This window comes from Sinohyriopsis cumingii, chromosome 3 (genome assembly GCF_028554795.1).
Source record: "Sinohyriopsis cumingii isolate HCF-2022 chromosome 3, ASM2855479v2, whole genome shotgun sequence".
Classification (NCBI taxonomy): Eukaryota; Metazoa; Mollusca; class Bivalvia; order Unionida; family Unionidae; genus Sinohyriopsis; species Sinohyriopsis cumingii.
Window position 1 is genome coordinate 25,448,311 of NC_142963.1, and position 17,454 is coordinate 25,465,764.

A 17,454-nucleotide genomic window follows, 5' to 3' on the forward strand; every position below is an offset into this window, starting at 1 on the left:
TTGAAAATGTCCAAAATAAAGCAAACTAGAGATATTATAAGCATCCGGCACTTTTAGTCCAAGTTTAAATTTGTACTCAGACTCAGACTCATAACTTTTTTCCTGCCTAAACTGGTACAATACCAGTCACATTACAGTCTAATTAAATGACATTAACATGAAATGAATGATAACCAGTCAATCCACATGTTTATATGCAACCAGAAGATTTGAAAATGTCCAAAATAAAGCAAACTAGAGATATTATAAGCATCTGGCACTTTTAGTCCAAGTTTAAATTTGTACTCAGACTCAGACTCATAACTTTTTTCCTGCCTAAACTGGTACAATACCAGTCACATTACAGTCTAATTAAATGACATTAACATGAAATGAATGATAACCAGTCAATCCACATGTTTATATGCAACCAGAAGATTTGAAAATGTCCAAAATAAAGCAAACTAGAGATATTATAAGCATCCGGCACTTTTAGTCCAAGTTTAAATTTGTACTCAGACTCAGACTCATAACTTTTTTCCTGCCTAAACTGGTACAATACCAGTCACATTACAGTCTAATTAAATGACATTAACATGAAATGAATGATAACCAGTCAATCCACATGTTTATATGCAACCAGGAGATTTGAAAATGTCCAAAATAAAGCAAACTAGAGATATTATAAGCATCCGGCACTTTTAGTCCAAGTTTAAATTTGTACTCAGACTCAGACTCATAACTTTTTTCCTGCCTAAACTGGTACAATACCAGTCACATTACAGTCTAATTAAATGACATTAACATGAAATGAATGATAACCAGTCAATCCACATGTTTATATGCAACCAGGAGATTTGAAAATGTCCAAAATAAAGCAAACTAGAGATATTATAAGCATCTGGCACTTTTAGTCCAAGTTTAAATTTGTACTCAGACTCATAACTTTTTTCCTGCCTAAACTGGTACAATACCAGTCACATTACAGTCTAATTAAATGACATTAACATGAAATGAATGATAACCAGTCAATCCACATGTTTATATGCAACCAGGAGATTTGAAAATGTCCAAAATAAAGCAAACTAGAGATATTATAAGCATCCGGCACTTTTAGTCCAAGTTTAAATTTGTACTCAGACTCAGACTCATACTTTTTTCCTGCCTAAACTGGTACAATACCAGTCACATTACAGTCTAATTAAATGACATTAACATGAAATGAATGATAACCAGTCAATCCACATGTTTATATGCAACCAGGAGATTTGAAAATGTCCAAAATAAAGCAAACTAGAGATATTATAAGCATCCGGCACTTTTAGTCCAAGTTTAAATTTGTACTCAGACTCAGACTCATAACTTTTTTCCTGCCTAAACTGGTACAATACCAGTCACATTACAGTCTAATTAAATGACATTAACATGAAATGAATGATAACCAGTCAATCCACATGTTTATATGCAACCAGGAGATTTGAAAATGTCCAAAATAAAGCAAACTAGAGATATTATAAGCATCTGGCACTTTTAGTCCAAGTTTAAATTTGTACTCAGACTCAGACTCATAACTTTTTTCCTGCCTAAACTGGTACAATACCAGTCACATTACAGTCTAATTAAATGACATTAACATGAAATGAATGATAACCAGTCAATCCACATGTTTATATGCAACCAGGAGATTTGAAAATGTCCAAAATAAAGCAAACTAGAGATATTATAAGCATCCGGCACTTTTAGTCCAAGTTTAAATTTGTACTCAGACTCAGACTCATAACTTTTTTCCTGCCTAAACTGGTACAATACCAGTCACATTACAGTCTAATTAAATGACATTAACATGAAATGAATGATAACCAGTCAATCCACATGTTTATATGCAACCAGGAGATTTGAAAATGTCCAAAATAAAGCAAACTAGAGATATTATAAGCATCCGGCACTTTTAGTCCAAGTTTAAATTTGTACTCAGACTCAGACTCATAACTTTTTTCCTGCCTAAACTGGTACAATACCAGTCACATTACAGTCTAATTAAATGACATTAACATGAAATGAATGATAACCAGTCAATCCACATGTTTATATGCAACCAGGAGATTTGAAAATGTCCAAAATAAAGCAAACTAGAGATATTATAAGCATCCGGCACTTTTAGTCCAAGTTTAAATTTGTACTCAGACTCAGACTCATAACTTTTTTCCTGCCTAAACTGGTACAATACCAGTCACATTACAGTCTAATTAAATGACATTAACATGAAATGAATGATAACCAGTCAATCCACATGTTTATATGCAACCAGGAGATTTGAAAATGTCCAAAATAAAGCAAACTAGAGATATTATAAGCATCCGGCACTTTTAGTCCAAGTTTAAATTTGTACTCAGACTCAGACTCATAACTTTTTTCCTGCCTAAAGCAATGAAGAGTCTAAAGACATGGCCATTTCATCTGAAACATAACTGGATACTAATTTATCCCATCTGAAACATAACTGGATACTAATTTATCCCATCTGAAACATAACTGGATACTAATTTATCCCATCTGAAACATAACTGGATACTAATTTATCCCATCTGAAACATAACTGGATACTAATTTATCCCATCTGAAACATAACTGGATACTAATTTATCCCATCTGAAACATAACTGGATACTTATTTATCCCATCAGACTGCAGAAATGAAGTCACTTTTTTACAAATTAATGTTAATGACTGAAGTCACAATATTCATAATGGTTTATTTTTGAGCACAAGAAGATTGTGTAATGAAATGTAAAGTTTGTATTTATCAACATAAAATCAATTCATTGACTAAATGTACTTATAATATTCACACTAATACATTAGAGAGACATGTAGCAAAAGAAAACCACTTAAATGCAATAAGCTTGAAAACTCACTCTCTGGAAATTTTAAAAAGACAGTGCATGATGAAGAATCAATTTAAAAGATAAAAGGTTATGTATTTTATATATTTTTAAAAAAATCAGTTATGTATGAATCAAGCACAAAGTAAATATAATATGCTTTCATGTTTATATTATATATACTGGTCCAGGTGGTCCTTGAAACCTAAATGGTTCACACAAAATGGGGAATAGATAGAAAAGACTGGTCCATCTCCAACAAAGCTCACTCAGACAAATTTAGGCTAAAAGCAGGTGACTGTGATGGACATGTTACAAAAGTAAAGTTTTCACTACATATTTAATTATCTGACGAGTTTCTGAGTTCAAACTGAAATGACTAAGGTCTGAACAAGAAACAATCTATAAAGTCAATGTCTTCTTACATCTGCATGAGAGAAAATAAAATTTCCATGACGGTTTTTTAAAAAGCTACACCAAATTGTAACCAGTTTAAAGCTGAATCAAAATATGTACCAGCAAGTTAACATCTACATACGATTTAGTGAATAGTATAGACCTGGCACCGCTGTCAAGGTGTCTGACCATAAAAACTGAACTTTAAACTTTGATTTTGTAACACTTCTCCCCATTGGAACTAGAGTTAAGAAATGTTTGGCATTATCTTACTGTGTGAATACCAAAATACGTGCCAAATTTCAATGATAATAGATATTATAAGCATCCGACACTTTTAGTCCAAGTTTAAATTTGTACTGTTTTGTGACTATAGGGTCCGGTCCCATAGTCACAATACTGTCTGAGCACAGAAAGTGAAATCAAGGCTCAAAACTCAGAATTAAAAATCATATTTACTGCTGCTCAATCGCATTTAAATTCTGGCTTACGTGTAGAGGAAGAAATAATTACTAAGTATCCAAACCCTTTGTGAATCTAGCTTCTCTTGAAGCAAATTACAGATCATTAAAACTTTTTGATATTTGAGTCAAAGTTTAAACTGTTTGCTCAGACAGCTTTGGAATGTGAGGCTTCACCCAGTATTATCAAGTTCAAAGTAGAAAAACTTTCACACTCTTGAAATAACATTAGAATGAAGTTCAAAACATGGAACTTTTAGGATATCCTGATCTTCACATCCTCTACTAGAGTGCTAAATTTCAATTACATATTAAATCTGATTTGGGCAGGAGTTTAACATCCTCTATTAGCATGTTAAATTTAAATTATGTATTACATCTGATTTGGGGGTTTTATGCTTCAACTAGAGCTTGAGATTTCTGCAGATACAACTTCTAGAATGCAGATCAGATTTGTTCATATGATTGATGGCAGATGATACAATATTTAAAGTTCTTCACAATAAATTTCAATATTACTACACATGAATCACACAATGAACCATTCAAAAATGTTTTATAAGTATGTTTGAATTTTGTGGCAAAAAAACTGATTCATCAAGATATTAATAACCGTCACACCAGACACAATATCTGCTGGGAAAAAAAAAGACTTTTTTAATGATACAAATTACACTAGCATAAATTTTTCACATATACAGCACATAAATATGTCTGGAATATTTTTCATGCCACAGACTATGGAGAAATATGGTGTACACTTAGCTGTTAATTACTAATTAATTTTACTACTACTCACTAAATTTGAAACAGTTTATTGACTTAGTGATGGAAATCTGTCCAAATTTTACAATTGATTGATGACTGATTTATCAAAACCAATCTATTATACATTATAATCAGTAAATGACATAGCTGAATGGAAAGACTTCAATGCAACAACCAGATTATATAAAGACTGGTCTAAGTGACTGGCAGCTGTTGAATTTAGCCATTTGCAGTATGCGTCGTAAAATAAGCTATGTATGATACAGGTAAAACATAATGTATTGTGCTACAATACTGTTTGCAGAATATGATTCAAAGATAAATATGTTACCAAATATACTCGCTTACAAGTTGAGTCCAACTGCAAACTCTACAGACCCAGATCTTCTGGGGCATTATGCACCAGCAAATCTGGGTCTATGCAGTTTGTTGGAGTAATCAATGTTACAATCAACACAGACCTAGATCTCCTGGTGCATTATACTGTTTGCAGTTTGACTGTGCTTATAAGAAAGTATAAGGTGATGGAAACTTTCTACACTGATAATACTATCATGATTGTTTGAAAGTGATTATGTAAAATCATAATCAACGACATGGTTTTTGTTCAGATTGCTCTTCAATCCTGTTATCATAATAAGACTGATAATATCAGTTTAAATGTCTCTTCCTTTTTCTTTCAAAGTAGGAACAAAAAGACTTTGGCCAAAGAAGCGGCCACTCAAATTCATTTGGAACAATTCCATCACATTTTGATTCGAAGTAAGAGAAGAGAGGAAACCATACTCTTCTACGATTCATATCACGCAGCATTAATGATCTATTGTTTGCAAGGGTGTGGTAATATAGGAACAGACGACTTGTGATGTAGAAGGCTATGAAAACATCGATAGAATAATGTTCATGAGCTGCTAGGATGAAAAAAATCCCAAATATATTTGCAACCCATGTGAAGGTATGAAGCATGTAAACCCTTCTTGGAGTATCTGAAAAAGAAATACAAACATGATAAAATGAAGGTTTCTTTCAATAATAGTTCATTCTCAGACAATTTTTGTGATAAATTTTTCATGTAACTAATTCAAGCAATTAACTTCATTTTGAAGAAAAAATTGATAATATTCACATGATCAGTGAAACTGCAATTTTGTGTTTATTTGGTTCTAAGCATGGTGGTAGGAATTTAGACCAAGAAGGTGATAAAAACTATGACACTGTACTGCACCATCCTTTAATGGCTTTAAAACTATGACACTATACTGGTAGTACCATCCTTTAATGGTTTTAAAACCATGACACTGTACTGGTAGTACCATCCTTTAATGGTTTTAAAACTATGACACTGTACTGGTAGTACCATCCTTTAATGGCTTTAAAACCATGACACTGTACTGGTAGTACCATCCTTTAAAGGCTAAGGAAACCATGATACTGTCCTTTTGAAAACATTTTGCATGTGAAAGACAAGTTTCCAAAAAATAATACTTTTCTCACTCATGTTTGGAATATAAATAGATCCTTGAGATTTGGTATGCTAATTGTTATGTGTTTAGGCTCTTATAAAATGTAACAAGAAAAGAGTGAAGACAACAAGCTTTGTAAAATTTAACAAAAAATTTATTTCCCTAGAAAAACAAGCTAAAAATGAGAAAAAGAACTTACAGTTCTACAAATCAAATCCAAAAATAATCCAAGAATTAAAAATATAAGTCCTAGTAATAAAAAGTCCTAATGAAACTGAGTGCGAATCCTGATGAAATCCAAAATGGAAGGTGATGACGTATGCTGTGGTCAGCGTCATACTGATATGTCAACAGTTCTTTGTTGAATCACAAAAAATAATATTCCAGTGTTTGAATTCTGTGTAAATTTCAATAACTGTCCTTGTCCAAGAATTAATTTAGATCACAAGTATTTCCAGGGAAAAACAATCTCTTGAAATCCAAATAATTTGAAGAAAAATAAAAAATTCAACTAAACTGGTCACAACAAAACACCTTTAAGTGTCAATGGTTTAAAGTCTGACTGCCCAAATTCTCTTTAGAAAACAGTTATACACTAATTTAAGATGCAAAACAGATTCCTGTATGAGGGTGACATGATCACCCTTCTAGAACAATGCATAAGCTTTTTACATGCCTAACATCATATACTCCCAGTATGGCCTCAATTTCACTTTATGAACTTTACATTATGAGAGAATTTTTAAAAAAATTTTAAAAAATTGTTTACTTCAACTCTTATTGATTCTGAATCAAGGTCAGGAACTAGGTCAGCATTAGATACAAAGTTTCTATTATTAGGTGTTTACAAAAACAGTCAGGTCAAAATGAATTTCTGGAAAATGTCAAATCCAGTAAATAAAGTTACATTACAATAGCATGTAATGGAATAAAAATCATTTAAAACTAACAAACAAACAATTAAATTAAATCAAATATACATAAAATAATGAAGTTAATACAATGTTAACACTTTTATGATTCTAAGTTCATTCCATCTGAAGTCATCAATTGTCCATTTTTAGTTATACTTTGAGCTTCAGGCTGAGTTTTGTGCTCAAAAGTCTAAGAACATGGGGTCAAACTTCTGAGGTTTTTTTTGAGATTTCATATCAACCAATTACAAAGGACTTACCATTGAAAAGTAACTTCTAATTAGCTCAGCACAAAAATGAAAAAAATATAAATTAAACTGGCTTGGAGGTTAAAGAAATTTAAGCTGTCCTGGTCCTGTAGGTTACAGAAATTTAAGCTAAGAGGTTACAGAAATTTAAGCTGGCCTGGAGGTTACAGAAATTTATGCTGTCCTAGAGGTTACAGAAATTTAAGCTGTCCTAGAGGTTACAGAAATTTAAGCTGGCCTAAAGGTTATAGAAATTTAAACTAGCCTAGAGGTTACTGAAATTTAAGCTGGCCTGGAGGTTAAGAAAACATCGTTATGCTCAAACTCACCTAAAAACTATAGTGTCTGATATGTCAGTTCTTTGACATTAGCTGATAAGACATCCAACTTTTGGTTCCATCTGAGTTTGTGCATTACAATGTATTATAACATGCAGACTTTGACTGAAGGATCAAGGAACTGTCACTTACACTCCGTAATGAAGAAGTTAAGCATTGTGATGCAGACAGTGTGACCACTGAACATGTAGTCCCCGCAGCTCCTCACACCCTGTAATGACATCCCAAATCCGCTCCAAATCTCATAGGTTCTCTGCAACTTGGTCCACATATCTGGATATTTCTAGAGAAAAACAACACAACACTGACATGATAATAATAAATATACTTCATACTGACTGATATGAATTTGAAGTATATAAGCATGGGAACAATGTTGAAATTCAATAGCTAATGCACTTGCAAGTCCATATGAATATTTCTTCAATACAAATTAGAAACCCATTTATTATGTGCTTTAAACAAAATGAAATAAACCTGAATCTGTACACATCATTAAAATAACATGAGTCCCTTGAAAGGACTGATGCTCAACTCACTGAAAAGAATTTATGAAACTGTTATTATGAATTTAACACTTTTTTTCAGCACATTATAGACTATACATGGTGGCCAGGATATATCTGGTGGAATGAGAACCAGGGAAAATCCTGACAAGAGCTAGTGACCCATTGGAAGCCACTGGCAAGCTTTCTCTCATAACCATGCTGGCTGAGATTGAGACTTGAATACACATGGACAGAGGTGAGATGTCATATCTGTAAACATGAACACCTTAGACCACTCAACCACCTGGGAATACTCCTGGAAATGAAGATTAGACCATTTCTTCTTTATAGTAACTGATGAGTGTTGAAACCATCTCTGATATTTCTGATCAATAACAAGATTTTTAAATTTTGCTGTGGCATCCATATTAGCTGTAAGGAGTAGCAACAGCATGATTTTCAAGATGGCTGCCAAAATGGCTTTGCTGAGAGACAAATTGTGTCATTTTCATTTCCAACTAGACATCATAAAAAAGTCTTTCAGCTAAAACCCCATGTTGATATGTCCATCCATTCAGGAGGAGTAGTGATACGAAGATGGCTCTTGTGGTGATAATATTGGATGTCCAAGCAGCATCATGTTCATTTAGGGAAGACTAGACCTTAGGATGAATATAAAGTTGGATGGATGGATGATGGACATTAGCCCATCCCATATGCTCTTTTAGTCTATGACCAGTACAGCTAAAAACGGCATAATAATGGTATAACTTAAAAGTAACATTCTTTTATTCATGAAAATGAATTTCAAAGAAGCTGCTCATATAAATGTGTCATAAAGGGAACCCCTTTCATGGTTACTTTTTTATGACAACATATTGTCTTGAATGGATTAAGTATTCATGGCAATGAAAATATGATCTAGTACTCTTTTGTTCATTTAGATAATGATGCATTTACATGTCTGAAAGTGAAAATCATACATTTAAATGTCTTTAAGAAATCATGCATTTACATTTCTGAAAGTAATCACGCATTACATGTCTGAAAGTAATCACGCATTACATGTCTGTAAGTAATCACGGACTACATGTTTGTAAGTAATCATGCACTACATGTCTGTAAGTAATCATGCAGTCACATGTCTGTAAGTAACCATGCACTACATGTCTGTAAGTAATCATGCACTACATGTTTGTAAGTAATCATGCATTTACATCTGTAAGTAATAATCCATAGTTATGCATTTACATGTCTGTATGTAATCATGCATTTACATGTCTGTATGTAATAATGCATTTACATGTCTCTAACTAACCAATGCATTTCCATGTTTATATGCAATCATGCATTTACATGGCTGTAAGTAATCATGCATTTACAGGTCTATAAAGCAATCATGCATTACATGTCTACAAGTAATCATGCATTTACATGTCTGTAAATAATCATGCATTTACATGTTTGTAAATAATCATGCATTTACATGTTTGTAAATAATCATGCATTTACTTGTTTTTAATTAATCATGCATTATCATTATCTGAATACATTCTTCTGGTTTCAATAAAGGAACTGTATTTACTTTTTTAGCAAAAGCAACTCTGGACTGCAAAGAACAAAGCTATCTCCATCCAATCCAGCAAGGTTTTTGAGATCTCAGTGAAACTGACATGGAGTTGATAATTACCCAGTTAATGCCTTTAACCAACTTTCTTTACAATCCACATTGGCTTCTATATCAAAGACATTGGAACCACATTGGAATGCTATACCAAGGACATTGGAACCACACTGGAATGCTATCCCAAGGACATTGGAACCACACTGGAATGCTATCCCAAGGACATTGGAACCACACTTGAATGCTATCCCAAGGACATTGGAACCACACTGGAATGCTATACCAATGACATTGGAACCACACTGGAATGTCTTCAAAATCTAAAATATTGTGATTTTGATTACACTGCAATTACTATCTCCAGATGCCATGTTTTCTGCAAACAAAAGTGGTCTCATGTCACAATTGGCTACAGTATGTGAACAATTTTGGCTATAATATAACCTTGCCTATATTTAATATGGAAAAATATTAGTTACGTTAACATAAAATGAATTGAACTTGGTCTAAAGTACATTGTAAGACAGATTTAATTAATAATAAACCACCAAAGGTTCCAAATTGTTTTATTACAAGATTTTGAAATATTGCCATAAATTTTAATCTGTTAAAAATTTGAGTATGCTATTTCAGCTGATAAAAAATCATTTTAAAACAATCCATCATAACAGCACAAAGACGTTAATGACAACATAAAAGTGTAAAATTATGAACTATCACAAATCACATGTCTGTCATCCAGTAAAGAAGCATTTATCACAGATTTATGCAATAATTAGAATTAGCAGTGAAGTCACATGTTCCTAAACATTTCTTATTTACTCATTCCCCATTTGCAATCAACTTCCACCAAAAAGAAACATCCCTTAAGCTCTTCTAGTATATCACCAGTAGAGTTATATAAAAATGGGGATTAAATTCCTTTAAATACAGTCTAATTTTCGGCACAAACCCGTTTAACAAGCATAACACATTTTCATTACAGGATGAAACTCAGAGCCAAAAAGTAGCCATCAGATGACTGTTATGACAAAATGTAGCCATCAGATGACTGTTATGACATGTTGGAGAGTAAATTGGTTCTATTCCAAATCCCCAAGTGAGCAAGCAATGAAAGGTGGAGGGAGGGGAGGGGGAGAAGAATAAAACCTAATATTCAAATGCAAGATCACACCATTAATATATAAGTCTGATAAAAGTCCTTTCAAAAACAGAGCTGCAAAAAAACTCAAAGAGATGCAAGATCACCTCACAAGTCTTATTCCTGCTAGGATTTGTCAATGTCTTGATGAAAATATCCAACTGATGTAAAGAAGTACTGTCAGTCAGATGCAAAATCACCTCATTAATATGCACACTTCTTGCTCATAATAAAACCTAGTGGATATCTTGATGATATAAGCCTACTTACCAAGAGTGAGAAAAATTTGATTAGAAATAAAGTTGCAAATTCTGCCAAACAGACACAAGATCATTAATATGTGTGGATCATGCTCATATTTGTACCCATCAGAGATTTTGATGATTTAAGTGTATTTTCCAAATTTAACTATACTCAGGTAAGAAATATGGCTCCCATGGTGGTAAGAAGCTCAGCCAATCACTTCAATGAAATGCCTGATCATCTCATAAGCAAACTCATTGGAATGCCTGAACAGCTCTCAAGCAAACACATCGGAATGCCTGAACAGCGCTCAAGCAAACTCATCGGAATGCCTGAACAGCTCATAAGCAAACTCACTGGAATGCCTGAACATCTCATAAGCAAACTCAACAGAATGCCTGAATAGCTCATAAGCAAACTCATTGGAATGCCTGAACAGCTCATAAGCAAACTCATTGGAATGCCTGAACAGCTCATAAGCAAACTCATTGGAATGCCTGAACAGCCCTCAAGCAAACTTATTGGAATGCCTGAACAGCTCATAAGTAAATTCATAGGAATGCCTGAACAGCGCAAACTCATCGGAATGCCTGAACAGCTCATAAGCAGACTCATCAGAATGCGTGAACAGCACAAACTCATTGGAATGCCTGAACAGCTCATAAGCAAACTCATCAGAATGCCTAGCTCAGTGCTGTCCAACCTTTTTGACACCATGTGCCACTGAAAAATGTTTTTCTTGAAGCCGAGGGCCACAGCAGAAAACTGAAAAGAAACGACTATATAGCTGCTCGAGCTTTGGTGAGCCATTTAAAATCAGCCTGTGGGCCGCATGTGGCCTGCGGGCTGCAGGTTGGACAGCACTGGCCTAGCTCATAAGCAAACTCACTGGAATGCCTGAACAGCTCATAAGCAATCTCACTGGAATGCCTGATGTTATGTATATTTGATTTCATTTAATTATTTGTTTGTTAGTTTAAAAAATTTTTTTATTCTGTTACATGCTATTATAATGTAATATTGTTTAATGGACTTGATTTTTTTTCAGAATTAAGTTCAGTTCTGTATGACATGATTTTTTAAAATTTATTGATAAACACCTAATAAGAGAAACACTGTATCTAGTTTCTGACCGTGATTGAGAACCAGTGACAGTTCTGGTGAACAATTTAAAAAAAATGCATTTATATATTTTTTCTCAGAGTAAGAATTATTAAGTTAAGTCAAGGCCATACCTGGATGATGTGATAATTATCATGTAACAAACTTCCATTCCTTCTGGAAAGATGAACTCTTGACCCCCAACTGGGAATCTGTTTTGCATCTTAAACTTGTGTATAATTGTTGTATTAATAGAGATTGTTCAGTCGGGCTCCAAACATATGTTGTGACCAGTTTGAGTTGAAATTTTATTTTATTGAATTTTAAGTGATTCTTTTCCCTGGAAATACATAAGTGCTCTAACAAAATTCTTGGATAAAAACAATTATTGGAAGTTATACTGAATTCAAAACAGGAATAATATTTTCTGTGATTCAACAAGAAACTGTTGACACAACATCACTTTGCTGGTTACAACAGATGTCATCTTCCATTTTGGATTTCATTGGGATTCAAACTCAGTTTCATTCAGGACCTTTTATTCCTATGACTTCTATTTTTTAATTCTTGGATTTTTTTTATTTGATTTTTTCTCTCCCATTTTTCTCTTGATATTCTAGAGAAATAAATTATTTGTCAAATTTTACAAACCTTGTTGTCTTCACTCTTTTCTGTTGCTTTTTGTAAGAGCTTAGAATCATAACATCAAACAACTCATAAGTATACTCATCAGAATGCCTGAACAGCTCATATGCAAACTCTTTAGAAGGCCTCAACATCTCATAAGCCAACTCTTTAGAAGGCCTCAACATCTCATAAGTAAACTAACTGCTTCGGTGGCCTAGTGGTTAGAGCATCCACTTCGGATGAGGTAAGTCATGGGTTCAAACCCTGGTTTAGTCATAACAAAGACTTTAAAAAAATGGTACCAACAGCTGCCTCACTAGGCACTCAGCATTAAGAGGTTTGTGTTAGGACTGGTTGGCCTGGCGTCAAGATAATGTGACTGGGTGGAACATCATGCTACATGTCTGTGGCATCATGCCCCAGCGCTAGACATCACTATAATCTGCCACACTGCAAACATCATAGCGATATGACTGAAAAATTGTTAAAGCTACATTAAAAATCTGAATCACACACATAATACACACAGACACACAAGCAAACTCATTAGAATGCCTGAACAGCTCATAAGCAAACTCAATAGACTGCATGAACAGCTCATAAGCAAACTCATTAGAATGCCTATAGAGCTCATTAGCAAATTCATTAGAATGCCTGAACAACTCATAAGCAAACTCATTGGAATGCCTGAATAGCTCACAAGCAAACTCATTAGGATGCCTGAACAGATCATTAGCAAATTCATTGGAATGCCTGAACAACTCATAAACAGACTCATTGGAATGCCTGAACAGCTCATAAGCAACTCATCAGAATGTCTGAACAGTTCATAAGCAAACTCATTAGAATGCCTGAAGAGCTCATTAGCAAACTCATCACAATGTCTAACAACTCAGAAGCAAACTCATTTGAGTTCTGAGATCTTGATGATACATGTCAATATTCCAAGTTTGATTACAAATAGATCAGAAATGTGGCTTCCATAGTGATAACAATCTCAGCCAATCAGATACAAGATACCCTCATTAATCTACATTATATCATGTGCACTACTGAATTCATCCAAAGTCTAACTGATGCAATTCTACATTTCAAGTTAAACTAAAACTGGATCAAAATTATCATATCCACATTGGTAACAAGCTCAAAGAATCAGATGCAATGCCAGTGAAGCATTGATCACACTCTCTAATGAATTATTCCAAGATCTTGATGACAGAAGCACACATTCCAAATTTTATTTGACCATAAATATCATCTTCAGCATAGTGACATGCTCAGTGAATCAGACTGAAGACTGTCTCAATAATCTTGGTCATTATTAAAAGACCAAAGATTTTGGTAATAAAAGTCCATAGTTTAAATTTAATAAAAACTATATCAAAAATAGGATATCCAAAATGTAACAAGTGCATCCAATCTGATGCAAGACCACCTTATTAATGTACACTGATTTTGCTAATATTGGAACCTGTCATAGAACTTTATAATGTAAACCTACATGTATATTCTATTTATGATAAAAATCACGTAAGAAATTTTGTTTTTTTGCAGGTAAAAATTTAGTTATGTAATACTTGCTATTATTATACTGCCATCTCAACTCATGGCACTAATCCCAATTCCAAGGTGAAAATTCCCTCCTCCAGTTAGTAATTGGTTGTTGTTGTTGTTGTGGGGTTTAACACCATTTTTCAGCACACAACAGACTATGCATGGCGGTCAGTATTAATGGTGGAGGAAGAACCCAAGAAAACCCTGGGAAGAACCACCTACCCACGAGAAGCTACCGGCAAGCTTTCTCACATACCCACATTGGCCGAATCCTAGACTCGAACCCAAGCAGACAGAGGTGAGATGGCAGTGATCCGTAATGAAGAGCGCTTTAGACCACTCGGCCACTCGGGGCCCGCAGTTAGTAATTGGAGGTCTAGAACACAAAAAACACAGTCCCAGTCAAATGTCAGTTCTGTTCATTCAGAAAATCATCCTTCATTCTCTTGGACCAAAAAGAGCTCTCAAACTAATCTACCAACAAATAAACAGCAACTGTCACAATATCAGAGAACTTTGAAAGTCAACAGTTTCCTAGCTTGGTTGATGCAGTCTGCAACCATGCTCAAAAACTGATCTTGACAAATATACATTTTTATATGAGCCAGATGTGAAGGTGGAGCATCTCTGGATTGTTTTGCAGAAGGGACCCTCTGTGCTGAGACAGCATTTGTATTCTATGCAGTGACTTCCTGGGGCAGTCTAGCAACGGTCTGAGATATTTTCAGCATGACATTTGGCAACATGGGGTGGGGGCTATAAGGATGCGCTGTAATGATGAAGTCCCTTGGCTGAGAAGAACCCAAGAACCATTCTGAAAGGTGTGGGTGTATAGTCCTTCACACTACAGACCAAAAGCATCCCCCACCCCAAAACTTTGATCTGGCGCTGGCAATATATCAAGTAGTATTCTGGTGTAAAGCCTCACTGCAAACGTAGCTGCCAAAGGATTCCTCCTCAACTAAAATTGCAGAGGTCATTCCATGAGGAATACAATTCCATGCATTGAAAGGCTGTCTGCTACAATATTTCTTACCTGGAATGAGTAAGTGATTGCCTCCAAGACTGTCCAATGAAAGAGATTTAAGACTTCAAAGCAAAGAGAAGCCTCAAAAGTGCATCCTTGCCATCTGAGTTATGCCATGACAACCATGCTACAATTCATAAGAAACTGATGCACCCCTTCTGTGCTTGAAAAACCACATACATTTCTAGAATCTGGATATGCAGGGAAGAGTCCTGCATGGACCACATGCATGAAGGACTACACCTTTGGCTCAAGGTGAACATCCCAACCCAAATTTGATGTGATGGTATGCAGGAAGTAGTGAGGTTCTTGGGTATGTATTGGAACTCTGGCCTGATTTATCCACCAGCTGAACTGGAGATGAAACTGGACCTAAAAGAATCCAAGCCACAAAGGGGGTCCCTGTAACATCTCCAATTTTCTAGCATCAGAAGCGGGAGAGGTTTCATATGAATTTTTCTAAAATGAACTAGATCTTCTGCTGTGCTCAGGGTCCCCACGAGGCAAAAAGACAATAAAGTCCTCTTGAACACTCTTGCTGTGAGGAGAGTATCTGTTTGATCCAGTCAGTAAGAACACATACCATCCCAAGATTTGTAGGTGAAATTCTGAGAAGCAATCAAATCTGACATCTTCAGATTTGGGATTAAAAACAGACAAGTCATATTTTCCAAAAGAATGAAAGGTCTCTGACTAAGATCAGTATAAGAAATCAAGCAGTCATTGGAATACTGACCACATTAGCCAATGCTCAGTGACCAGTCCTCCAGTGATAAAGATTGTTGACAGTGGAGTCTGTTGACAGTGGAGTCCATATCCTGGGTATTTGGCACAATCTATCTGTTGACAAATTAGAGAAAACTGCACTTCCCTTGTGCAAGAAAGGCAAGACAAGCTCTAGGGTGTAGGTAACTTCCCTGAGCCTGGAAATACCTGTGATCCCTCACAGGATCAATGATCTTTGACTTTTATGTACCTAAAAATGGGAACTGATGTTGGCTTATCCCTGGAATGTAGGGGGTCCAGCTGTAAAGAAGAAGCTGCTTCACTATTCTTGTTTCTGCATGAGTCTTGACTTTCAACTAAATCCCACACTTCCTCAGCAAATAAAGCGCAGAACGGACACCTGAACAAATCAAGTACACACAGTGCACACCAAAATAAGTTGTGGGTGAAGCCTTTTTATGGCTGCATTGGCTAATTCCTTGTGGTACTGCTGAAAGAATGAAATATGAGTCAATTAAACAGATCTACACTAATGCTCAAAACTAATTTCCTGGAATTCAAGTTAAAACAATATTTTTTAAAACTGCTGAGTGTTGAATCCATTTGTAATACTACTGAGCAATAAGATTTTCAAATTTGCCACTCTCAAAGCCATACTTGATGTAGGACTGGCACCATTTTCATTTATGACAAACAGGACCACATGTGAAGACTAATGGGGAAAATCCCTTGTAGATGTGACCATCCATTCAGGAGAATCTGTGACAAGATCTTCAAAATGTTCAATGTGGCAGCCATATCTGAGGCCCATTCAGCACCATTTTCATTCAGGAATAGCAATATATCATAATTAGTCTTCTGGTGTATAGCAAAGTTAATATGATTTTTCATTTAGGAAGAGTAGCAATAACAACATTTTCAAGATGCAGCTATAGAGGCTACAACAGATTTCAGACTGACACCATTATTAATTTAATACCAACTACCAGGATAGACATCATAAGAAATAATCTGGTGAAAACCCAATGTTGATAAGATTTTCCATCTAGCTGGAGCAGTGACAGACTTTTAACATGGCCATTGTCGCAGGCATATTTTTTATTTGGCATAATCTTTTTTTAAGACCAACTAGATAGTTAAGATGCCATAAAAAGTCTCCTCATGAAAACAAAAGCTGATATGACCTTTCATTCAGGAAATAACAAGATTTTCAAGATGGTTTTTATGGTGGCCATACTGGATGTCATTTAAGACCAACTGGACGTCATAAGAAGGTTTTGTTCAAAACTGCACATCAATATGACTTTGTTGATATGGCTACAATTCAGGATTTTCAAGCTGATCAAGTTCTGCAATGAGCATGATAATATGCTCAATGTATTACATCACTCTCATTCTTCTTTTTCAGTTTGTAAAGTGCTACTGATTTGTCTTTTTCTGATCCAAGTTTAAAACAATCCCATTCCTTTAACGT

At 34.8% G+C, this 17,454-nt stretch overlaps 1 protein-coding gene across 2 annotated transcripts in view; it reads right to left on the reverse strand.

The window, feature by feature from the left end:
• Positions 1-2,718: 2,718 nt before the first annotated feature.
• The window catches only part of LOC149802565 (sphingomyelin synthase-related protein 1-like), a 29,914-nt gene continuing 15,178 nt past the window's right edge, over positions 2,719-17,454 (reverse strand). For both annotated transcript variants that reach the window (XM_089951833.1, XM_089951834.1), the window contains exons 4-5: positions 7,582-7,732; positions 2,719-5,472 (exon numbers count right to left, since the gene is read on the reverse strand). In XM_089951833.1, the coding sequence (XP_089807959.1) occupies positions 5,138-5,472; positions 7,582-7,732 (486 nt within the window). In that variant the 3' untranslated portion in view covers positions 2,719-5,137. The remainder of the gene's footprint in view (positions 5,473-7,581; positions 7,733-17,454) is intronic.